At 36.7% G+C, this 26,534-nt stretch overlaps 1 protein-coding gene across 2 annotated transcripts in view; it reads left to right on the forward strand.

Moving 5' to 3' along the window:
- SLC24A4 (solute carrier family 24 member 4) overlaps positions 1-26,534 on the forward strand; it is a 109,048-nt gene that overhangs the window by 77,421 nt on the left and 5,093 nt on the right. The window contains exons 6-14 of one of the 2 annotated variants that reach the window (XM_070931508.1): positions 1,158-1,261; positions 7,033-7,107; positions 8,733-8,758; positions 9,587-9,640; positions 11,124-11,263; positions 16,982-17,151; positions 18,080-18,215; positions 23,709-23,875; positions 25,417-25,531. In XM_070931508.1, coding sequence (XP_070787609.1) covers positions 1,158-1,261; positions 7,033-7,107; positions 8,733-8,758; positions 9,587-9,640; positions 11,124-11,263; positions 16,982-17,151; positions 18,080-18,215; positions 23,709-23,875; positions 25,417-25,531 — 987 coding nt within the window. Of the gene's footprint in view, positions 1-1,157; positions 1,262-7,032; positions 7,108-8,732; positions 8,759-9,586; positions 9,641-11,123; positions 11,264-16,981; positions 17,152-18,079; positions 18,216-23,669; positions 23,876-25,416; positions 25,532-26,534 lie in introns of both variants that reach the window. The other variant, XM_070931509.1, reaches the window with a different exon arrangement.

A 26,534-nucleotide genomic window follows, 5' to 3' on the forward strand; every position in this document is an offset into this window, starting at 1 on the left:
TCACGGAGTCGGTCCCTGGTGCCCAAAAGGTTGGGGGCCACTGATCAAACAGATATCAGTCACAAACAAAATTCTAATGCAAATGAAGCCAGGCAAACTACTTTTGTATGCAAGCATATGCTTGTATACACAAAAACGCCTCTATTTCATCCTTGTCCCAGTGAAGCAGTTTTGCTTAGCAACAGTTTCCTCCTGGTGCTAATGGAACCAAAGAGTAATTGGGGCAGAGGAAAGAGGAGGAAGATGCGGGAAGGTGCAATTCCATACACTTTCCATCTACCCAATCTAGAAGCCACAGGGATGGTACAGGTAATCTTCGACTTACAACAGTTCATTTAGTGACTGTTCAAAGTTACAACAGCACTGAAAAAAGAGACTTATGACCATTTTTCACACTTATAACCTTTGTAGCCTCCCCATGATCATGTGATCAAAATTCAGATGCTTGGTAATACTGGTTCATACTTATGACCGTAGCTGTATCGCAAGGTCATGTGATCACCTTTTGCACCCTTCTCACAAGCAAAATCAATGGGGAAGGCAGATTCACTTAACAACCATGTTACTAACTTATCAACTACAGTGATTCACTTAACAACTGTGGCAAGAAAGGTCGTAAAATGGGGCAAAACTCACTTAACAAATGTCTCACTTAACAACAGAAATTTGGGGATCAATTGTGGTCGTAAGTTGAAGACTACCTGTATGATCCCGAGTGGTCATGTCACCCTTCTCCCATGTTCAATTAAGTTTTAAAAAGCTTTCTTTCTAATAAACATCTGGAAAGAGCACACCGCATATGCAGGCCTGATAGACATGCTGACTTCTTGGGAGGACTTGTGAGATTGCCAGTCACTTCCCAGTATATTAATGCTCCCTTCACTTTTTCAGTCTAGGTTATTTTCTCAGGGAATCATAGAGTTATGCCATTTAGGCCATCAAATCCACTCTTATCAACCAGTTCATTGTTGGAATCCCCATTAAAGATTCTTGACAAATGTCTACCTTGGGAAGGAGAGGTCGCTGCTTTCTTACAGAATTGACTGCACTAACTGCCACATTGGACATGAGACATAAGTAATAAATTTCCAAATTCTTCTAATTGCAGTGAAAGCTAAATCTCTCACCACTCTTTCTTTTTTTGTCTATTCAACCAGGTGTGTTTATTACTCATGGTGATGTAGGAGTTGGAACCATTGTTGGTTCTGCCGTTTTCAATATCCTCTGCATTATTGGTGTCTGTGGAATCTTTGCTGGGCAGGTTAGTAAAGTACATTCATTCATTCATTCATTCATTCATTCATTCATTCATTCATTTTTCCATTATATAGGGGAATATAGTATATACAAAAGAAAGTACTTGAATGTGATTATTTTAATTACAAACATCATATGCTCTCTCTATATATGATACTGTGAACATCTATAGATTTTATTTCAGGCTTAGTTCTTACGCAAATGAATCAACTTGAAATAGTTTTATAATATATATAGATAAATCATGACGTGTTAATATAAATGTTATTCTGAGAAAAATCTATTTTCCTTCCTCCAACAGAATGCAGCCAAACATCATAGTTGGCTGGAACCCACATTAAAGGGATTCACTACTTTACACTATTTTAAGTATTGTACATTAAACAAACTTAATTAAAGCTGAAGAATAGTAACCTCAATGACTTATTGGAGAGCTGTGGCAATTGGGATTCTGTGTGTACATGTGCACTTTATTGAACAACAGAAATAAACATCATAATGTTAACTTAATAATGATAAGAAAGAAAGCATATTTCTATAAAGGATATCAGCTACAAAAAAATTACCAAATGAATCACTATGTTTTTACTATTGGCAATTATTTTACTATGCTTTAGAAAATATTATTGTTTTAAAATATGTATTTTTAATGTCTGATGCAAACTGTGGGAATCCTTGAAGCTTATATTGGCATTAGAATACAGCAAATGAATGAAGAAAAGTTATTTCCTGTCTGTTGCAAAACAATTAAGGACTTTTCCTATTCAACCATAGTTCTGATCGTAATCTCCCACCCTCCCATGCCAAATGGCAATTGAAGTGAAGAAGGAAAATGTTTTAAATATTCTCTGCAAGTGATTGTTCTGATCTTGGATGGCATTAACTGCCTAGAGTCATTGGGATACAAATTAAATAAATAATGATGGTTCTAGCAAGCTTTTGATGTTTTTAAAACATCCATATGAGAGGAAATGGCCCATTTTAGCATCATGCATATAGGTTGGCCTTCTCTTTTCATTGATGAGAATTAAAGTAACTTTTCTGACCAGGTGCCCTGCAGATGTGTTGGGCTTAAAACTTCAGAATTCCCAGTCAGCATGAAATAATGCATGCTCTTGACTTTTTTTAAAAAAAACAGGTAAAACTTTCTTCTCCTACCTAGCTGTTCTGATCTAGGCTTCCTGAGAAAGCTTAAATCACATGCTTAGTTCCAAAAAAACCCTCTTTTATTTAAACAGCTGTGAATTATGGTCATTCACAGCCCGTAATAATTCACAAACATTCTGTGAAGAATCCGACAGATGTCTGCCACAGTCTTTCAAGGTAATGCTGATAAGCACCCATCTATATCTCCCTTGAAACGCTGCCAGGGACCTAATTGCCAATTAGTTTTTCAAGGCTAAATGGAGCATAGAGTCAAACAGAACTTCTCAGAGTTTGAACCGACTAGAATGAACAAATTGCTTCCTGCAAAGGCTCATGTCCGTTTTCTCCTCTCTTATGTCTTATGGGAGGGGCCAATCATCTCCAAGCCTTACTCCCAAGTCGCCCCTTTTGTCTTAACTGTTCTTGCCACCTGGCACCTCTGCACATGCACGCACTGGGAACAGGCTCTCCCTGTTCTTCTGCCTCGCTGATGTCAGATTCCGGAGGCTCCAGAGGCAGCACATAACTACCAGATAGCCCTGGCCCCCTCTCTGCCTCCGATGCAGAGCCCTCGTCCAAGACTCCAGGACTGGCCCACATTCCTTCCCAACCTCCTCACTTTCCAAATCTGCTGCCAGCTCTGCTGGCCGCTGGCAGACCACAACACTAGCAACAGCTGTTCAACACATGAAGTAGAGTCCAAATGAATTAGAATATTTCATTATAGTTTTGTGATTCTGAGCCTTCTTGCCCTCCCTGAGAGGACTGGGAGTTCATGGCCACTCTACTAACCTAAGTCATGATGGCCTAACCCACATGTGAGGCCATACATCAGCTCTAGTTCTTGTTTTTGAGCAGATACAACATCACCTAGTGATCAATGTCTGTCTTTTGTTATGGTCAGATTACTGCTTGATTGGTATTTTGAGGTCATCAATTTTGAGGGAGAATGGAATTTGTCAGCTCCTCATAATTTCTAGAGAACTTTGTGGAATTTTCTGAGACCTTGGAGGGCAGTTTTTCTGAGGCCTTAGTTGCCAAGTGAAATTCCAGGGTGATAGCAGCCTTAGATAGGAGTGTACCCAAGCAGCATCTCCCAGATCATAGATTGCAGGGAATTTAGCTTACCAAGGTACTATGGGAAATAACGTGACCAAAGAGAATAGAATAGAATCCCATTAACTTGAAATAAGACAAAAAATAAGTGTGGTCAGACATGGGTAACAGCTGAGATCTGAGCCTACGCTGTAGTGATAAGAATGACCAAAGGCCAATATTGTCTCCACTTTTACTGCATCCTCAGATTGTCATTTATCAACCCTCTTTAAAATGACCTGAATTATCCTTCTTATGGAAGGATGAAAGAACAATTGCAAAACAGGCTAAAGTTTAATCCCAGGAAAGTGGTTCTCTGGTTCGGGATAGGATTGTATTATCCCAGTCAAAACTGGCTGGTAATCTGTGGGTCCTTCTGGATTCTCATTCCTGCTGAAGGAGCAGGTAGCAGCCTTCACAGTTTCACACAAACGCACAGTTCCCAGATGAGCTTTTTCATCAGCCCTCCTCTTGAGATTAGACCAGCTTCTTCCTTTTTAATTCTGTCTTCTGAAAACCACTGGTTAAAGATCTGGCTATTCCTAAAGGCTTGGGGTGGGAACTACAGTAGGAAGACAGTCCCCTTTCTTATGGTTTGCTTATTTTTTGGGGGGTACCGTTTATTGCATTGTAATCTGTTGCTTCATCTTTTTCTGTTTGTTATTTTGATGTACTGTTTTTAATCCTCCTACTGGAGAGTGTTTTGTAAGCCTCTCTGAGTATCCGTGGATTAGAGTGCCATATAAACCCTAGTAAATAAGTAAACAAGCATGCAAGTAAATAAATAAATAAAAGTCCTTTGCTCTGTCCACCTGACATTTATGAGCATTGTAGATCTAAAACAGACTCATGTTTAGTTTCTAAGTTATGTTCCAAATAACTCTTTTTTTCTTCACGGAAAATTTAAATGTTTCTGGTAATAAACAACAGAACTAAACCAGCCAAAGTTTTACTGCCTTTATTTGATAAGAGTTATAGATAAATATTAATTCTATCTTTAGTCTCAGTGGAGGCAAACTTTGCTCAAGTGGTTATTAAGCAAAGAAATTATTTTAACAAAGTTTTGGTAACTAGTTATTTATTCATTTATTTGTCAATTTGAATTTGTTCTTTGTTCTGGTGTTTACATTTCAATAGATTTATTTATATGCATTTTAATTGTGGTTGACTAGTATCCTATCTAGCCTTTGTACTCTTTTTAAAAAATTATACACAGATTGATTGAAGTTATTCTTACTAGAATTTATTAAAGTGTTTCACTTTAGCAGGATTGTGTCTGCTTCATTTATTACTCTACTTCCATATGAAAAATCACTACAATCATTGATTTTCTTAATTTTCTGTTTCTAAATGATGTGTAAAGTGGTTTACCACATCCGTAGTGCTTTTAGCTTTGTTTTTTCAGGAGATGGACTTTTAAATTGAAGACTTTAAACAAAGTTGTTTCTGTCCCCTCACTTAATCCAATTGAAAATTGAGTAACTGCTACTTAAGTAACAATTAAATGTACTTTTTAAACAGCATGCCACACAATAATTATGCAATTCCTTTGATTCACTGGAATTAAAATCCTCTTAGGAACTTTTCTTACATCAGTTTGAAGCAATTCTTTTCCTGTTTAAAAGGTTTAAGTTTCCTGTTTTCTGTATCTGTGCAACTGCATTTTTTTTTTTATGGGAAGAGGTTTTGAATAATCACTATTTTCTGATGTTTTTGGAGTATTGCTTGTTCTGTAAACATATTTTTCTCTTTTGGAGCTTTTAAGTAGATAATAATCCTAAAAGAATCTCTTCTGGAAGTTAAGGTTTATTATATAAACTTAACTATTTATTTGATCCTTCACCCCAGTAATTATTTGGAAATATGTTTTGCATGTTATTCTAAACCATGATTAACTGTGGTTTATTGAGCACGCCGCGTTCACACATTGTGCTAAGCAAATCCAGACAAAAATCATTGTAGCTTAGCAGAATGTGTAAATAGCTGCTAGTAAGCCAAGAAAAAAAATATTTATGATATAATATTCTTTTTCCTGTTGGGTTAAGGTTAGGGGTTAGGGGTTAAGGTTAGGATTATAGTGATTGGTGAACAAAGAAAAGCTTTGTGTCACCTGAAAGTCTAACAAATTTTTTGTGTGATACTTTGGAAGAGTCTATAATCAGATGCTCATGAGGTTATCTGAGTGTCAAGGTAGGAAAAATCCTGTTAATTGTTATTGTAATTAAATCGGTTATTAATTGTTGGATGATAATACAGAGCACTAGGGTTTCATACCCATTCCAACACATAAGCATAATTGTCTCTATAAATTCATAACTAAGAATGGCATGAACTTTCTCATTTATGTGTATGGACTACAAACCACAAATCCTACACTACTACAAATATTTCATTCTTTAAGATGCCACATTTCCCCACCCCCAACATAGACTGACATACTTATTTCTCAGTGAATAGAGTACTTACATTTTCATTGTCTCTGACTGATTAATATCTTATCCAATTCTGTCAGTTCCATATAAAAACCATATAATTTACCATCTTTTTTATATCTAGATTGTATTTGCAGTTATGTTCACCCGAAAGATTGGGGAAAATGTTTAAAGACAAATCAACTAAATGTTGAAAATGTCACCAGACAGGGTCGTATTATCATATGTGGTAGACATGTGTAGAAGCAAAACCATATTGGGCAAGAATTTGTATGCAGTTGGAGAAGATGACACAGCAGCATATTGATTTAAAACCTGAGATATTCCTTTTGGGGATTTTACCAGAAACTTATAGTAAAGAAAATGTATATTTGATTATTCATTTAATAACTGCAGCTATATTGTATTTGCACAAAATTGGAAGGGTAAAGAGATCCCTACAGAAGAAAATGTGATTAAAAAATATTAGAATGTGCAGAAATGAATAGATTAACACTTGCAATTAAAGGAAAGGAAGAATCTGACTACTATAATATATGGGATTTATTTTATCAATGGTTAGAGAATAAACATGAAAGCAAGGTATTATAAAGTTAAGTAAGTTAAGAAGAGAAATGTTACAGTAATAGATATGTTACTAATATATTACTAATATATTATGTATTAGTATTAAAATAAGAGTAGATATAAATAATGAATATGGTGATAAGCTTAAATTGTTATGACACAAAAAAATTGTACCCAGACAACACACTGTTTAATGAATTATGAAATGTTTGTATTAAAAGAAAATAAAGCTTTATAGAAAGTCTCATATGACTTCACTGCATGATTTTGATAATGTAAAACTAGAAATTAAGATAGAACAAGATTATGTAGAAAAATACAGGTTCATATATAATTGTTCTCCTTCCTTAAAGGGATACCTTTTAATTAACAGCAATGCTAACTAGTAAGTGATAAGATTGTAGTGAGATGTGAATGCCTATATGAACCTTATTTCATCAGCCTTGATTGGTTTAAGAATCTGTGGCAAAATCTAAAATCCAAGCATTGTCAAGATAGAGTTTGCTGTATGGAATAATTGTATCTTTTTTTCTAGGTGGTCCGTCTCACTTGGTGGTCTGTGTGCAGAGATTCTGCGTACTACACACTGTCTGTAATAGTCCTTATTGTGGTAAGTTTCGTCAGTTTTCTTCACCATGTTCTGGAACATAGCTGAGCTTGAGATTTTGGTTCTCAATAGACCTCCTTATAAAAGGACTCCTTAAAGACAAATATGGTGGATTTTCCCATTTTAAAAAATCGCACACAAAGGATCTTGGGAACCACCCAGAGTTGGTTAGAAGACGGGTGACTATAAAAATATTTTAAATAAATAAGTAAGTAAGTAGATAAATAAGATATTAAATGTGTATGCTTCGGTCTCCCACAACCTGGTACCTTTTAGATCAGGTGAGAAGGCAACTTCCTGGAATGACTATGCTATCTTAGAATTAAGAGATGCATTCAAACACATAACCATCTTCATGTTGTTTACAGCTGCTCTTGGTTTTATGTTTTTAAATGTTTTTGTTATTTTAATGTCGTAGCTGTCCAGGATAATTTACTTGAGATGGATGCCTATATAAATATATTAAATGAATGAATGGATGGATAGATGAATGAATGAATGAATGAATACATACATACATACATACATACATACATACATACATACATACATACATTAGCAGATGGGACAAGGGCAGTGAATCTTCTGCATTCTTTCATGTGTTTATCGGCAACTTGAAATTAACTTGAATTTCTGCATAGGCAAATTCCCAATCAGCCTGAGGTCCCAATGGTCCCATTTGGCAGTGATGACAAACAACCAGGAGCAATATTAGAAGAGACTTTGCTATCGTTTCCAATTCCTGAGCTGCAGCATGATCCTGTGTTAGGAGATTAATAGGAAATGTAAATGACTGCTTAACCCTGCCATGATGTGACCTGGGAAAGACATCAGCTGTGAACTTTGAGAGATGTCCAGGGATGCTAAAAGTTGCTTTTAGCATTATGAACAATTGCTTTTAATTATTTTAGGGCTGGCTTTGTTCGTGATAAAAATCCATTAATTCTCCCCAAATGAGCCACTTGAAGCAGCCAAATCTTGACAACTGGCAACCAAATGTAATGCCAAAATGCCACCTTCCCTATAGTCTAAATTAAACTATATATACCTATTTTTTCTTAGTACATATTGTACTGAATTTTGGATCAGTGAGGTAGTTGTCCTGTAAAGTTAGAAATGCAAGAACAGCATATTGCTTTTTATTTTAAGAAAATCTTCTATTCACAGGAATTACTTTATTCCAAGCGTCTTCAGTGCTTTCTAATTCATGGCCTCTTAACCTGGACTTTGCAGCTCTGTCCACTATATAATTTAATCACTGTCTACAACAAACTTCCCAACTTGACCTCCAATTCTCTTCGCTTGGAAGTCTTGGAGAAATAATCTTAATCTACCAGGAAGTTCCCAGATTTGCCAAATTTGCTCTACCTAAAAATGCTACTATATATTTTGCCAAGCACCAGTGTTGATGTGGCAACCAAGTGGCTTTCATTACTGAAACAATGATTCAGGACCAAAGATCAGTAGTAACTGAGACTAAAACTCCTAGCTGATTCTGCTTGGAGACCATTCTATGCTCAGCTTTATATGTATACATGTCACTGTCTTCTATAATGTAACCAATTTTTTTAAAACCTGAATTATATAATTATTCCATTTTTTCCTTTCTTTTTCACTTTTTTTTTTAGTTTATATATGATGAGAAAATTGTATGGTAAGTGGTTCTTTTCATTTCTTCATGTTGTTTGATTAAGGGAAGTAAATTTGGACATGCAGAGCAAATCTGCCCATGGGGTTGGATGGAATTATTTTTTTGTAAAACTTCCAGCACACCCTCCAACTTGGATTCTCTCTGTAATTAGGATAGAAAACTGGGGAGCTATTCTGTTCTTCCTGTTACAGGTAGAGGCCGATAGTTGCGGACTAGTTTTATTGATGTGTCAGTAAAGCAAGAGATTTTTTGGATCTGGAAATCTCATAGCTATTTCTAATGGTTTCCTGGCACACTTTGCTTCATTCCCCTCATCAGTGATGGAAAACTATCAGCAGAGTTTTCAAGGATGAAGAGTCCTTCTAAAATGTGGGGGCTTTTATGTTGTTAGCAAACCTTTATTTCAAATGATTTATTTATTTCACATTTTGGGGACTCACAGCCAATTTCCCAGCTAGGGAAAGATAGCCCCTGAGTATCTTTAGGTGATGTGATTCTTATTCTTTCTTGGCAATATTTTTGAATAGAAATACGGTAGTTGGGGATGGGGGAGACTGGTTGCACAGGTAGAAGGTAGGGACTGATTGGATTTACAAACACTATGAAGCATTAAGAGAAAAACAAATTGCAACTGGCTGCAGGAAGGAGTGAGTAAGAAGAAGTACAAAGAACAGATAGACATAACAACTTCTTTGGTTTAATATATGAAGTGCTAGAAGTGGGGAGGAAGTGCTTATGATAGTTCTACTGATATATTCCACAAAAAATATGTAACACTACTGCAAATGGCACTAGCCATGCTACTAATTCCCTTCCTTTTATTTATTTGAGGTGGGAAAGCCTTATACTCATCATTATGTATTCCTTCTATATACTTATCATGAAGTAAGTACTCTTAACTTCTCCTCTGCGCTTTAAATATGTGTGGCTAATAGGCGTATGAGCTTGCAATGTACTTTGCTAGATAACTAAGAATAGCTCACTTTCTTTGCTTTATTGCTGTTAATTTCCCCAACTAGTAGTGGATGTTCTGCTTAAATGTACATTGTCTGCAATGACTTGAGGCTCATTCTTATGGGATCTACATTTGGGCTATTGAAATTGAAGATGAACGAGAACAGTCGGTCTTTATGATAGCCTTTCTGTGCCTAGTGCCCTCCAGTGTGTTGGAAGCCACTTCCATTATCACTAGCCAGCACAGTCTTTGGCAGTAGAGATTGAGGTAATGGGTACTGAAGTCCAATGTTGCATTATAAGAGCAAAGCGTATGGAATGCATCCAAGAGAAGTAATTTTCCAAGGAAACTAAGGAAGCGGCTGTATATCAGAAATATTCTGCTTGTTTCTTCATATTCAAAATAGCCCATTTGAAAGAGCATTGTAAGCAGCCAAGGTAAGTAATTGGGGGGAGGGGGGAGGATTGCACAAAGAAAGCTTTAATTCAGAATGAAGCATACTTGCATTTATGGATTTGGCTTTGGAGAATTTGAATTAGTTTTTATATTGGCTATTCATCAGCTACCCTTGCAAGAAATAAAGGCTTTTCTTTTGTTTTTGTATTTGCAATGCTACAGAAATAATCAACGTAATTATTTTACAGCAGTGTCATAAATCATTATATCCAAATTAGAAAATATTTCCGAGGGGAGCATAGAAATAGTTCAAAAGCCTTTTTTTTCTGTGAAACACAGCCACTGGGATCATGAAACCAGAGTTACAGTTACTGCTGTAAACGTATGTTTGGTTCAGGGATAATGGCCTCTTCTGAAGGACTCGTGAATCTGGCCTCTCTCTTCTGCATATTCCTCAGAGCAACATCGATTTTGAAAACACAATACAGGTAGTCCTTGACCTATGACCACAATTGGGATCAGAACTTCCATTGCTAAGCAAGGCAATTTTTAAGTGAGACATGCCCTATTTTAAGATATTTTTTTTTGTCGTGGTCATTAAATCACCACATTAAGTGAAGCAGGCAGTCATTAAGCAAATCTAGCTTCCCTCATTGACTTGGCTTATCATGTTGCAACATTTTAATTTCTATATATAACCTAGATGTGACAATCCCATTTCTCAGTGCTGTTGTAACTTTGAATTGTCACTAAATGAACTGTTGTAAATCGAGGACTACCTGTGTATTCATTGAAACTAGCAGGATCTAACAGGGCTTAATTTTGGCCAGATCATGAGGGGCCTAATTATAATGTAATCATCAGCCAGTTATGCTCAGATTAGATGGCACTTGATAAACTGATGTATCACAATCCAACTTGCTCCCAATGGTTGTGAGCACCAGAAACAGAAGAGAAGAGAGCCAGACTTATGAGCTGTTCTTTGAAACATTAGCATTTTTCTCTTTATACTTCTAGATTCAACATGAAGATGCAGAAGTTCTTTACTATCAAAAGTATGAATGTTGGTAATGGCAACACTGTGAACAGTGAACTGGAAGATGGTAATAAATATGACATTAGCCATGATGATCCATCCATTCCATTGCTATGGAAAGGTAAGGCTAAGCAGACATGAGCTGAGCAGAAGATCTTGGTAACAATGCTATTCACTGTTAGTGATTCAAACTCTGATGGCAGACTTCCACAATCTTAAGATAAAATATTATTTATGTTTAATAAATGGGCTGGACAGACACAAGCAATCCAGGGTCACTCATCCTTCTCTGTAATTCTCTATAATTACATATTCTGGGTCATATATTTATTTAATACAGAGCAGTAATAGCAATAGTACTTAGACTTATATACCACTTTATAGTGCTTTAACAGCCCTCTCTAAGCGGTTTACAGAGTCAGCATATTGCCCCCAACAATCTGGATCCTCATTTTACCCACCTCAGAAGGATGGAAGACTGAGTCAACCTTGAGCCTGGTGAGATTTGAACTGCCAAATTGCAGGCAGCCGGCAGAATTAGCCTGCAGTACTGCACTCTAACCACTGCGCCACCGTGGCTCATAATAAGGCCTATCATATCTGTGTGGTACCCTTCTTGAGATGAATCTTAAGGTTAGATTATTCAAAAGGATCCTTTAGCAATGCTCAGGATTTTGCAGGAGATTCTAAGAAGGTGAGAGTTTTCAAATAATTTATAAAGGAAATATTTCTTCCAGTATTAAGAATTAATGTTAGAATGAGGATCTTCAGGATCATCATAATTATGCATGCTGGGTGAAAGACAGAATTGGGGCATCACATTATTTCCAAAGGAGAAGACTTCTTAATGAAACTGCCACCTCAAAATATAGCTGGGTAACTTGGATATAGGATATATAGAGTATAGATGGAAGTGCTTGCCTTTTTGCCCTGGACAGAAAACTTTCACATTGAAAAATATCAGTTTTTGTATCAAATAATTAATCAAGTTCTTAACCTTTAGAAAAGTGAAGGTTTTTCTGCTCCCACTTTTCTTTACACTAATATTATATGGAAAAATGAACATTGGTTCTTCATAATAATTCTAAAATATCTGCTTTCTTCTGGAACTGAAAATAAGTTCATGCTCTTACATCTTATAACTGTCATGAGATTTGCAAGCAATAAAAGTACTAAAAAAAATAAATCTGTTTTTACTTTTTAACACTATGCATTTGTCTTGCTTTGTTGCTTTCCCTGCAAGGGGGAATATTCTAGCCACTGCACAACAAATGCTTGTTATCCACAGAGTGTGTTATAATATCTTGAAAAGGCATCGCATACCTGTAACCAAAATGAAGGTCTTTATGTTCATAAAGAATAGGTATACACACATCTGCATCTTGTGCCGTTCAAGAGCTGAGAGATGCCTTATTTTTGTTAACTGAAATATGCCATGGATTAATAAACTGCTATGGCTGTAGCCTTTACTATAGCTTTTTTACTTTGTTAGAACAACCATCAGCTGAGCCAGACTTCTAAATCTTTTAGCTCTGAGGGCTGCTTCCAGCAAGGATGCTTAGGATATCTGTTAATATCTCTCCAGAGTCAGCAAAGCTCTGATCTCATCCTAACCTTCTCCATTGTCTGAGTTCAGAAGCTGATTATTGCCTGCAAAAGAGCACTTGCTCTCTGCCGACTACATTCCATGTTCTGATAGCAGGAATTCTATTACTTGAGGGTACAGATAAAAGGAAGGTTTTCAGACTGCTATCTTGAAGCTTGTAAATTTATTGCTTTCAAGAGCTACAAGGAACAAAACATTAGAAAAAAAAAACTTATGGTACAAAGTTTTCATATTCACAAAGCTCTTCAGCCAGTGGAAAATCCAATTTCAGACAAGTCTTCTGGGCAGAAGAAGACTTGAATTTTTGCAACTAATGTTTGTGCTTTTAGAATAACAGTGCAGTGCCTCCGTTGTTCTTGTGAAAATTGTTTATATGCTCTGGCCCAGTCAATAGAAACTCACAGTGATGAAATACATAAGTACACTTGTATTGAATCCAGATCAAATGCGTCAAGTATGTGTCCACATTCCAGAGGACTAGCCTCTTAGGGTTTTTTGGATTTGTTTGTTTTTTTTGGAACAAAAACAAAAAGTGGTACCTTAACCTAACAAACAACAAATATTTCATGACTTTTTTTTTTCATGACCCCCAGCTGTTTTTTCAGTTGCAGTTCATTCCAAAAATATCAAAATGACAAGAAGAAAAGGGGAAACTGGAGAGGGCATCTTGGTAGGTGGAAATGAGAAAAGCTCAGTTGCTGAAACTATTTTCTGCACAGTGATGAAATATTGGAGCTCTACAGGAGGCTGAAGTCCATTAAGGGTTTTATCAATAAACCACTTTGCAATATGCAAGCGCTTTGTGGGAAGTTTTCATTTAAGTTTTAGCACACAGTTGAGTATGCCTCTTGGCTTCCATGCCATTAATTATTCTCTACTGGGCCATATCTGTAAGATGTTTATCCACTAATTTTTGTGCACTTACTCCTGCAATAATTCTTACATGCCACATATTCTCTACTAGATATATCTAACTTAATGCCCAGATCTGCTGCACTCCAGATCTGTTAGACTTCAACTAACTTGGGTCCCATAATTCTGGACTCATGCTGACTTGGAATTATGGAATTTAAACGGCATCAAATTAAAGAAAGTGGGTTTAAATGTTTGGAGTGCTTTGTGTTATCTTATAAATGCTTACAACAAGTCATCTATAGAGATTAATATTCTTGCTCTCTCTTGCCTCCTCCCACTTAACAAGTATCAGGGCTGTGGTTAAAGGATAGGAGGATCTCCAACAGTGCTTCAGAAAGTTGCTAGCCAAATTCACACATATAATTCCTGACTCATCTCTTAAGATTCAACCAATTTACTATGGATCAGTAGTGCAAAGATTAAATGAGGTGCAAATGGGCTTTCATCTTACAGATTTACTGATGACCAATGTGATTCTGTTTTGTGATCTGAATATAGAGTATAGAATTATTCTAAGCTTTCTTTATCTTCAGGTATACATTGGTTAGCACGTTTCCTCCTTGAAAGGTAGTCTTCCTGTTATTGTTCAATCTTTCAGTCACTTCCTACTCTTCATGATCAGGTGGACATCATTAAGCTGGGTCTTAGGGTTCCAAGTAATGCATCCACCAAAAGCAGAACTTTGAGGCAGGTAGATTCCTCAAAGAACATGTTTATTGGACCCAACTGTAAAAGTCCCCGTGGTTTTCACCTAAATAAAAGAGCAAAAGTTCCCCCTCCCAGATGTCACCGGTCACATTGTCCAATGAATATAGCTGGCAGGCTGCTTGATCACTCTTCTCCTTCAGTAGCTACCTGTTGAGATGACCTTGATTCCCACAGGAAAACTTTTTGTTTTGACTGTCTATCTACTTCCCTCCTCCCTTCCTCCTTTCAAAGTTTGTGGCAGGAAAAGATGGCTTCAGCCAGGTCAGCTTCAGAGTTGACACTGGGATTGTCTGCCTGTAACTGCTTCCTTGAGTCCTTATACTTGTGTTATCAGTAATAGTATCTACTTATCTTCTGTTGGGTTCAATTTTTTTCTTCATTCAGCTTTTTTGATGTTCCAGGTTTCATAGCAGTATGTTGCAACTGGAAAATCATGGCCTTGTTAATACATAACTTTGTTGTTAGAGTAGAATCTGATTGTTTTAATATGTCTCTATATCTGTAATAGTCTTTCCTTAAAGTAGCAAACAGTTCCTTAATTCACGGTTTCTACTAGTATCCCTATGAATTTTTGGGTCTAGAAAAGTAAAATAAAAGTAAAAGTAAAAGTTTTTTTTTATACTAGATTGACATTGTATACTGACTTACTCTAAGGGGCTTTTGTAATACTGAGAAGAAAACCACCTTTTTCAACTCTTTTCCATCTTTAATAAGGTGAAGTCCTGTTTAGCTTTCCTTATTTCCAGCCGTCAAAGTGATATCATCAGCATATTAAAGTTGTTGATGTTTCTCCAGCAATTTTAATATGTTTTTTTATAAATGCCTATAAGAAGTCATCTATAGAGACTTCTGACTATAGAGTCAGATGACTATAGAGATTAATATTCTTGCTGTCTCTTGCCTCCTCCCACTTAACAAATATTTGTCTTCTAATTCAGCATTTTTCAAGATATATTCTGCAGATAAGTTAAATAAATCAGTCCTCTTCCAAGTTTGAATCATTTCATTTTCCCATGATTCATTTGAACTGCGGCTTCTTCAGTAGGCTGATTAATTTGTCCAGTATACCCATGTTTTATCTGCAGTGATTTATCCACTGTCATATCATACACAGTCAAACGCCATTGTATAATTATTAAAGCAAAAATTTATGTCTCTTTGGAATGTTTCCATAATTGTAATACCTGTTTCTTCATATAAATGACTAGATGTCATTTCCAACCATAGAGAGTCTTTTTAAAGGCAGGTATTATTTTTAACCAACCCAAAAGAGGCTGGCCAAAAATGCTTTTGGTCCCTGCATATACAAACCTTCTCCTGTACATATGTCAATTTGTTTACAAACCATCATTCCAAAGGCACTGCTTAAGTGTGAGCGGGAGAAATGGGAAGGTGAAATCTTTAGTCCTGTTTCCTATTATACTAGCAATTATGTAATGGTTTATATAGTGGATAATCTGCCCACAACAGCTCACAGATTTTTCATCCTCAGGTTGCTAAAGTCCCATTTCTTCATGTTCATTAACCTGCAAGTGTAAATTAGTTAATTGGTTATACACAACCAAACATGAATGTGATCTTCTGGAATCTTCCTTGCTTACTTGTCTAGTCCAAGCCTGAATCTCATTGCAACAGCAAGAACCTGCCATCAGAATTCAGCCATGGTGAATGTGTGGGAAACATTGTTCTAATCATAATTTATAGCCCAAAAGAAAACTTTCCTTGATTACCTTTTCTGTCTTTTTTCTTTTGAAATCACAGACCTGCAGTTGTCATGTGTGAGATTTTTCTGGAGAATCGTCTTTAATTGTGTGGCTTGAATGAATGTTTTCCTCGGATTTTCATGCCTTCAAATTGAATATTATGTACTAATGGTTGGTTGGCTTTAACAAAATAATTCTTTTCTTCTTAACATAAATAAACTGATTGTGTATTGCAAATGTGTATTCTAACGCATATGTCTCCTGTCTGCTCAGCCTTACTGCGCTTGCTGTTTCTAGCTGGTAGCATTTGTTGTTCGTTTTCGTGCATTGATTGTTGTTTCCTTTTACTAATACTTACAACTGCATGTTACATCTCTTGGCCTAGAACAGAAGTCAATATAGTATAAAGTAGTTTTCTGGACAAAAATAAGGAAGTAGTTATTATTGTCTTCTTTCTAGGGAAAGAAAGAAGAAAATGAGGATAATGAATCTGTTTATTTGATTATCAGGAAGAAATGTTACATTTTAAGGAATTTAAGGGAATTGTGTAGCTGCTATGTAGCCAGCATAGAGTAAGCATGTAGCCATAATATATATATATATATAGATAGAGAGGGGGGGGGGGAGGGGGGAGGGAGGGAGGGAGGGAGAGAGAATCATTATGATTGCAGTAACATTGTAAATACTACTCTTGAAATATAAAGCAAGACAATTCAAGAGTGAGGAACTCAGTCTAAGAGGAAAACAGTTTATTTCCTCATAAAGCCAGTATACTTTCTGAAAATAAATGGACAAATATAGCAAAATGTCCTATTTGACATGCATTTTGACTACAGATGAGAAATTGAATTGTTTGTGGGCAAAAGTATTAAAAATTACAATTATTAATTGGCATTGTGGTCACTAGTGAAAGGAACACAAGAGCCTGGACGCAATTCTGTGGTGATGGTCGATGAGATTATTTGTTCCAGTCCTCCGAAATACCGTTTCCCTGAAGCTGGCTTGCGAATAATGATTACCAATAAATTTGGGCCAAGAACCAGACTACGGATGGCAAGCAGGTTAATTATTAATGAGGTGAGTCCAGAGTGGAGAAAATAATTAAAACATTGACTAGCTTAGACAATTATTTTTTACGAGTCCTAGTCATTTAATTCCTACTATGTTCTGTTCTTAAAGTAATTAATTCATAGCGTAAGACATCCAGAGCTCTCAAAAAATTACATGTATTTATATTTCAATTTACATATTGAACTATTTCATAAATCATATTTATAATTGAATTATATTACAATTGAAATTACGGTAAAATTAAAGTCAAGTAAATAAAATTGAATTTATATAAATTTCAATAAAGTTTATTGAAAATTTCAATTTATAAATTGAAGCTATATATATAAAAAAGAAATAAATCCTCATGCTGGTTGATGAGAATTTTTTTTCCAAAGGTAAGGACTTACCATTAAAATACACAGGAGTGGTTGACGCTGGAGTCCTAGCGCTGCGAGTCGGGGAGAACTCCTGTCATTCACTTCAGCTTCTGTCCACCTAAGAGTTCGAAAGCATTTTTTATGCGAGTAGATAAAATAGGTACCACTTTGGTGGGCGGATGAGCTGGTTCTCCATGCAGGCAGGCAGATTCCTGCTCTTTGAGCCTTCCTGGCTGCATCACTCCTTTGCAAGGCGGCTCTGGTGAAGGGAGAGACCTTGGATGATGCTGCAGGAAGAGCCGCTCGTCTTTCTTTCTGGTGTGGTGCACCATGGGAAGCACACAATCATTTCCTACAACAGAGCTTGTACCTTGGCAACGAAATTACTACTCTGCAATTGCAATGTAGCCTCCTGGCTAATGTAACAATGCCGTAGCCTAATAATAAATAATAATAATTAGAATACTAGATTCTTAGAATTGAAAAGCCCAGGTAAATAAATAATCAAACCATATCCAGGTGTTTAAAGAGCAGTATGCTCTTAAAGTCATTGGGCTTTTTTCTGTACATTTTAGCGTCAGCGTCTAATTCATTCTTCCAATGGCCAGTTGATTCAGAATGGAAGACATGAGAATATTGAAAATGGGGCCATCCATGCTGACAACCAAGAAGAAACAGAACACATTTCCCAGTCTCCATTTTCACCACCAGGTAAATATTCAAGGCACATTATGGAATAAACAAAAGAGCAAGAACATTTCTCTAGGAAAATCCTGCCAAAGAATTAGGGCTACAAAAAAGAATGCAATTTTTTCCATTAGGGTTGGGAATTCTGGGAGTTGAAGTCTGCAAACCTGAAAGTTGACAAGTTTGAAAAACACTGTTTTAGTGGAAAACTGGAGTTGACCTATGGAATATCTATGGAGATTCTCAGTAAACCAGGTCATGGTTCTCCCAAAGATGTTTTTTCAAAAGGCAATTGGACTTCCTTCGTTTTTCCTTGAAGATGTTTCACTTCTCATCTAAGAAGCTTTTCAGTTCTGACTGAATGGTGGAGAATGGAAAGATTTAATGACTAGATGACTGCAAGGAATATAAAACACAGAAAGTCCAGTTGCCTTTTGAAAAAGCCCCTTTGGGAACGACCTGTGGAATCATTTCTTAGGCCTTCTAGAACAGTGTTTCTAAACCTCAGCAGCATTAAGATGTATGGACTTCAACTCCCAGAATTCATGTTTTTTGTCTTGTTTTGAGCCAGTGTAACCTCTCTAGCTATAAAATGGTATGTAATCTCCCAAAACAAATCACTGCAGTGTAGTGGCAGAAAAAAAGAGGCAAACATTCTGCAGCACTTTAAGCTTGAAAGTAATTGCTAGCAACATTCAGAATCAAACTGTAATTCTGGCTGATGATTGATCCACGGTCTATACATAACTTGGGCAAATTGCTTTGTTGATATCTGACTCTTATTTCATTTCATTCCCCCCCCAATTTGTTTAGAATCCTCAAAGTGGGAGAAATTTCATTCACACCCACCCACCCACCCACCCACCCACCCACCCGTCTTGCTCTTTTCAGAAAATGTAGTAGACTAAATTATGAATAAAGCTGGTTTATACTGTTAGCATATTTTTATTTGATGTTCAGCATTTTTTAAAATATTACTTTTTAACTTACTTTTGATTTTGTGTGTGTGTGTCACGGACAACATTCAAGAGCAACTGTTAAACTTTAGGCTATAATAGAATATAGGTTTGGGAAAGAGGCTAGATAAGTGGCTGTTTTGATTTAATGGACTTCAGAAAGTTATTTCCCATATATTCAACAATTTTCTTCTGCCGGAATAGACATTTTAATTTGGTGGGAACATAAAGAATGGCAAAATTATGTGGAGGCTGCAGCCAGGATTTCGAGAGGCTGCTTGCAACAAGCAGCCCTGAATTCATGTACCCTTGATCCAGGCAATTGGATATGATTAGGAATGCTTGAGAAGCAAAGCTACTCTTTGGAATGTGCATTTGTCAAAATTTGCAAGGCAGTTATTGAAAAGCATACAGACTGCATAAAAAATCCATACAATTCTGATACAAAGTAACTGCTCTGATAAACTGATATTATATCAAATACTACATACTGAACATAAAAAGATATATTTCTGGGGAATCTACATTATTACAGTATTGTGACCATGGATTAAGATTTACATTATTTTCTGATCAGAACATGATTCAAAATAAGAAAAGGTAGGCTTGTGCTTTAGTTCTTCCTCTAGTAAAGGGTCTTTTTTAAAAAAAAGGTTTGTATGTAAATGCTCCATGTAAATGCTCCAAAAGTAGAACTGAAACATCAGGATGCTACTGGCTTTTTAAAACAATCATCCCCATCCCTAAATTGGACATTGAAGAATCTGTTGACTAATTAGAATAAATTAACAGGGAGAAAACAGTCATATGGCATCTTTGTAAAAACTTTCTTTTTCAGTGCTTGATTTGAACATTTTAGAAAGTGCTAGGAACAGTTAGGAATTTGAGGAGAATATGAGAACATTTCCTAGGACACTTCTGTTTGTTAGAAAATGACTCCAGTCTGCTTCCTGGATAATTTTGGTCTAGCTATTGATTTATAAAATAATGTAGTCTCGAGTTAGAAATGACAGCTTGGAAAATTGATCATAGCTAGGTACTAAAGTTTCAGATTATACCTAGAAATAGTGGGTAACCCAGCTACTTTCCTGGACAGAAGCACATTGATGTTAGGAAAGATATAAAGAGAACCATTAGCTTTTCTTTTGCCAAAGCCATTGTGATCTTATATTTTCTGAATTTCCTTTTAGATCCAATTTATGTCAATTTAGACAAATCTGAGTGCTGTAATGGCTATCTAGCCTGGAAACAGCGCTCTGCTCATTTCATGGTCTCTTGTTGATCATTGCTGGGAATGCGGTGGTAAATTAGAATTACCACTATCTTAGCTGTATACTGAAGAGTGCCCCAGTGTTGCTTTCCTGAATGAGAACCATTTATTATTCATTTTCTCTTATTTTAACTCTGTTGTTATGGTTGTTTTTAGTGATGAAAAACATTTTGCTTCGTTTTTTTTTAAAAAAAATCTGGTTAACATAAATGAACAAGCTGGGAAGAACTGAATAGTAGACTGTAGAAAGTAGTGGCCACAATTTATCTTGAAGAGGGCTTTTCTGTCCTGGGGTACATCTTATCTTTCTTGCCCAATTTGCCTTGTTGAAATGCTTCATGCCAATGTTCTGGGACTCTTCCATTAGTTAGAAAAAGTCTTCGCATTTGTGGGTACATGTAGCAGCCTCGGTTGACAAGTGACTGTGCCAGAGGAAGCAAATAGAGCAATGTGAAGAATACAACAACTTTGCTTTGTAGAGTACTCTCAGAGCAATGCTACTCCCAAAGCAATGACAGATTGAAGCATTTCTTGAAAAAGGACCTCAGTCTATGCACAAAGTTAACCAGTAGGAAGATATATTTATTCATTAACTGGATGGTTTCACTTTGCCTTTGAAGAGCTTGCAAAAACTTCATGATGCAGATTGTATCAAAATCCCATCAATCCCACAATGGAAGTTTTGGTTGTTGTTTATTTCCTAGTCTCAGTTTAGAATACTTAACTGGTTTTATTCTTTAACATCCTAAATGCCCTTTAATGTCCTAAAGAAGGTCTTGCTTATTAAAAGGATTGTCTCTTCTGGTCAGATATTATGACTTTGATTGGCAAGCATCTTGGAAAAAGTTTCTCCCTTCCTAGGACCATTGGTTGGGAAGAGGGATCCTTTTTCTATACCACTCCAAACTGTAACACTCTTTTCCTTTTGAAACTGCAACTGCATCACTATTACAATTATATTTTTTCTCTTTGCTTTTCCCAAAAGTTTATTCTCATGTTCTTCCAAATATCTTCAGTATGACTATTATATGGCTTAAATAAACAGGGTTTTTTTAAGGATCTGTGGGTGTTTTTGTTTGGTGCCTTCAGGTCAGTCTTGATTCCTAGTGACTATCTGGACAAGTCTCTGCAGTTTTCTTAAGAAGATTAGCCTGCTTGTTGGGGCAGAGAGTACTTAGCTATGTTAAGTAATTTTTCTGTAATAACGGTAGCAGCAGCAGTAGTTATAATAATACTGGTAGTAGTAATAAAAATATGATAAAAATGCCAAATTCAATCTAAACATCTGATTGACTGTGTGACCGACCATTTATTTTAATCATATTATGTGACTAACCATAATAATTTAAGGATTGTGATTTAAGAAAAAAAAAGGGATGAAATCTACACTTTTCTGGATATTTCCACCCCAGACCACCCCAATGATGCCCTCGAAGTGATGTCCCAGTGTCTGGAGGCCGTGCGGGTCTGGATGGGGAGGAACAGGCTTCGGCTCAACCCTTCCAAGACCGAGTGGCTGTGGATGCCGGCGTCCCGGTATAGCCAGCTGGTGCCATCGCTGGCTATTGGGGACGAGTCATTGACCCCCACAGAGGGGGCTCGCAACTTGGGCGTCCTCCTGGACACACGGCTGTCTTTAGAAGAGCATATGACGGCCGTGGCCAGGGGGGCTTTTTATCAGGTTCGCCTGATACGCCAGTTGCGCCCCTTTCTGGATCGGGACTCCTTGTGCACAGTCACTCATGCCTTGGTTACGTCACGCCTGGACTACTGTAACGCTCTCTACATGGGGCTCCCCCTGAGGAGCACCCGGAGGCTCCAGCTGGTGCAGAATGCAGCCGCGCGGGTGATTATGGGAGCGACGTGGCGCTCCCACGTAACACCTCTCCTGCGCGAGCTGCATTGGCTCCCGGTGGTCTTCCGGGTGCGCTTTAAGGTGTTGGTTCTCATCTTTAAAGCGCTCCATGGCTTAGGGCCAGGGTATTTGCGAGACCGCCTGCTGCTACCGATAACCTCCCACCGGCCAATACGCTCTCACAGACAGGGCCTCCTCAGGGTGCTGTCGGTCAGGCAATGTCAGCTGGCGGCCCCCAGGGGGCGAGCTTTCTCTGTGGGGGCACCCGCCCTGTGGAATGAGCTGCCTCCTGGAATACGATTGATCCCGGACCTCCGGACCTTCCGTAAAGCCCTGAAGACGTTTTTATTTCATCAAGCCGGCCTAGCCTAAATGGTTTTTTTTAATTGGGATTTTAAATTTTATGGATTTGGGGTTTTAAATTTGGGTAGCCAATGATTTAATTCTTTTAATTATCTTAACTTTTGCATTTGTATGTTTTTTAATTTTGGCTGTTCACCGCCCTGAGTCCCTTCTGGGAGAAGGGCGGTATACAAATTAAATTAATAAATAAAAATTAATAAATTAAGTATCAAGTCAAGTAGATTTCATGAAGGAAACACACGATTCACAATAAATATGGAGAATGGAGGGAAGACTGAGATTGTGTATTTGGCTACTATATATCTTCTTATACAGGTAGTCCTCAATTTACAATAGTTCATTTACTGACCATTCAAAGTTACGACAGCAGTGAAAAAAGTGACTTATGACCGTTTTTCCCACTTACAACCATTGCAGCATCCTCATAGTCATGTGATCAAAATTCAGTCACTTGGCAAAGGACTCATATTTATGACATTATGGGGTCATATGATCACCTTTTACGATCTTCTGACAAGCAAAGGTCAATGGGGAAGCCAGATTCACTTAACCGCTGTATTGCTAATTTAACAACTGCAGTGATTCACTTAACAACTGCGTCAAGAAAGGTCGTAAAATGGGGCAAAACTCACTTAACAAATGTTAGCAACAGAAATATTGGAATCAATTGTGGTCGTAAACTGAGGATTACAGATTGTTGGGGGCAATATGCTGACTCTAAACTGCTTAGAGAGGGCTGTAAAAGCACTATGAATCGGTGTATAAATCTAAGCGCTATTGCTATTACCTGTAATCCCAAGCATGTCAACATCTTGCCTGCTTTTCAAGATGTCCTTGCTACAAGTACCACTGCTCTTCGCAGAAACATGAGCAGTCAATGTAGCACAATTCAGACATGCTGTCCCTCTCCCCAGGTCAACTCCATTAAACTGGGAATAGGATTTGGGTTCCCTTTCTTCCTCTACTTTCCTCTCTACTAAAATGCATAACTATAATATTGGCTTTATTTCCTTCTAATCATAACAGTACAGCAGTGTACATCAACAAACTTTTTTTTTCTTTTTGCTCTCCAGAAGGAAAAATGGAAAAAGTTAAATGGATCCTGACCTGGCCACTGATACTTCTCCTCTTTTTCACCATCCCAAACTGCAGCAAGCCACGCTGGGAAAAATTTTTCATGGTGACATTTCTCTTTTCCACAGTATGGATTGCTGTGTTTTCCTACTTTATGGTGTGGATGGTGAGTGATTGCAAAGATATAGCTTGATTAAGGTAACATTTTTTTTATGAAGTTAGGTAGAAAACAAAGGCAATAGTAATGAAGAACATGACTATTTGAGTCTAACTGAAAGAAAGCAAAGCAAATGTTTGATGTGTGCAATATCAGCATTCAACTACTGTATGTATGTTTTTTATTAAAGGAATCATTATGACACTTAAAACTTAACCTCCTCCTTTTTTAAAAACTTTTTTTTCATCTTTTGTTCCTTCATTTTTCTAACATACCAAGCAAATATTTATGCTACTGCAAAACACCATATCTTGCCTCCAATTCAACTAGCCTTTTGGAGCCTGTTAAGACAATCTGTTAATCACAAAGGTAGACATTGACCTGATTGGCATCTTTTTCAATAACTAGGAAAAATAAAACTTGTGTCACAGTCCCATATTTGGGTGTCAGCCAAGGCCAGATGAAGATCCTTCTTTTTTCACAGTTGAAAGTGGTGTGATTATTCATTGGATTACTATTTGACTTTTAATCCAGTCTTAAATCTCAATCTGGTAACCTTTGATATGCTAGATCTACAAATTCTAGAAAAGCCCAGATAGTTATTGCTCATGCTGTTAGGAATTCTTAGAATTAGAGACCAAACATGGACTCCTGCAGCATCCTATCAGGAAAACTGTGTACTATTAATCTCAGTTAGTAACAATTCATTGATCCTAGTTTAATCCAAGCAACACAGGACAGCGTACATGAATATCTCTTTAATCCTCAAAGAAGTAAATCCCGTGAGGTAATTTTGCATGTAATATTGGGATTAATCTACAGTTAACCCCATGAACTTCATGACAAAGTGTGGACTTGAACTCAAATTTTACGAGTCTTACCCATGTACATTAATTTCTGTGCTTTCTTTAAATTTCTGCTTCATGGAGGAGAAAAAAATATTCCTTGAAGATAAATAGTTTGAAATTTTGAAGTTCCAGCAGAACCAGTTTAGACATAACTAGGTAAAGATTATGATCATGCATAGTTTCTGCATTCCTAATATGCACATTCTTTTTTCCCCTCAGTTTTTATTGATTTGATTTTGATGCTGCTTGATTCCAGCCGACTCTGGGCAGCTCCCAAAATAACGAACATAAAAATACGCCATAAATATAAATGTAATAAAATTAATGTAAAAAAAAAAAGAATTACATGACAATTAAAAGATGGTAATCCAGACAACACTTCAATACATATACAAAACAGATTATCCCTAGAAATTCCAAAACATTTTTACTGTGTCCTAGGATTGGCCTAGAATTGCTGTCACAACTAGCAGGCATGACCTTTGCAAAGATAGGTTGAAATTCAACATGTATAGAAGATGTTAGATTTAGGAATATGTTCTACATAGTCAGTTTATGGCTGCTAATTTGTTGTAGCATTAGAAATTCTTGTGTTTGTTAGCTTGGTTCATTTTAACACCCACTTGCTCAAGCAGTTAAAGAAGGTCTAAGAGTCAGAATGCTCTTACTGTTTTCAACAACTTGTTTTTCTTTGTTGCACAGGTAACAGTGATTGGTTACACTCTAGGGATTCCTGATGTTATCATGGGCATTACTTTCCTAGCTGCAGGGACTAGTGTACCAGACTGCATGGCCAGTTTAATAGTAGCAAGACAAGGTAAGGCCTGCACTGATTTCAGATAAATGCTGTGCTTGTTTTCTACATTAGTAAGCAGAGCTCTTACATTATTGATGTAGAGATGGGGCTGAGATTGTTAAGATCACATTCATTTAATTCAGGTTTTTCAACACAGTCTAATGTAATTTGAATTGCCTAAATTAATGTCTGAATCAGAATGTGGACATCCTTCAGTTTTTGCAATTTTCTTATTTTAAATTACAGTCCTCTGATTAAAATGTGTACAAAATTGATTAGCAAAACCTGCATACAAATATGTCTGCGTTAAGAGACGTCTGAAAGAAAATACTGTGTAGGAGATATTGCTTACAAACCACTGTATAGTTTTGTGATTTGGAAATACATAAAATTGTCTGAATGAAAGTGTGAGCCTAAAAATTCATGACATTTTTCACACATTTTTTAAAAATTACAAATGACAGCAAAACTGAAGACAAGGCTGTGGTTGGAAAAAATGTAATATTATGGGAAATGAACAGATGAATTCAGTGTAAGAAGTGATGTGTATCTAAATAGGAATGAAAGTTGAATAAAGTCACTGATCCAGAGGCATGTCTACAGAGATTCTCAGTCATCCAGGTCATGGTTGTCCCAAAGGGTCTTTTTTCCAAATTTTCTTTGTTTTTCCTTGAAGATGTTTCACTTCTCATCCAAGAAGTTTCTTCAGTTCTGAAGTAATGAAGTTCAGAACTGAAGAAGCTTCTTGGATGAGAAGTGAAATGTCTTCAAGGAAAAACAAAGAAAGTCAATTTGTTTTTTGAAAAGACTTTTGAGGGTGATCCAGATGCAGTGATCCACAATTCCCATTATCCCATTCAAATCAATCGAAAAGCACAGCTAATAAATTTACAATTCTTTGGACTGACTAAAAAGTATCTCAAATACCCTGTTTCTCTGAAAATAAGACATCCCCTGATAATAAACCCAATTGGACTTTTGAGCGCATGGCAATAAGGCCAAGCGCTTATTTCAGGGTTCAAAA

This window comes from Pituophis catenifer, unplaced genomic scaffold, assembly GCF_029215685.1.
Source record: "Pituophis catenifer annectens isolate HBS135680 unplaced genomic scaffold, rPitCat1.0.hap2 SCAF_1, whole genome shotgun sequence".
Taxonomy (NCBI): domain Eukaryota; kingdom Metazoa; phylum Chordata; class Lepidosauria; order Squamata; family Colubridae; genus Pituophis; species Pituophis catenifer.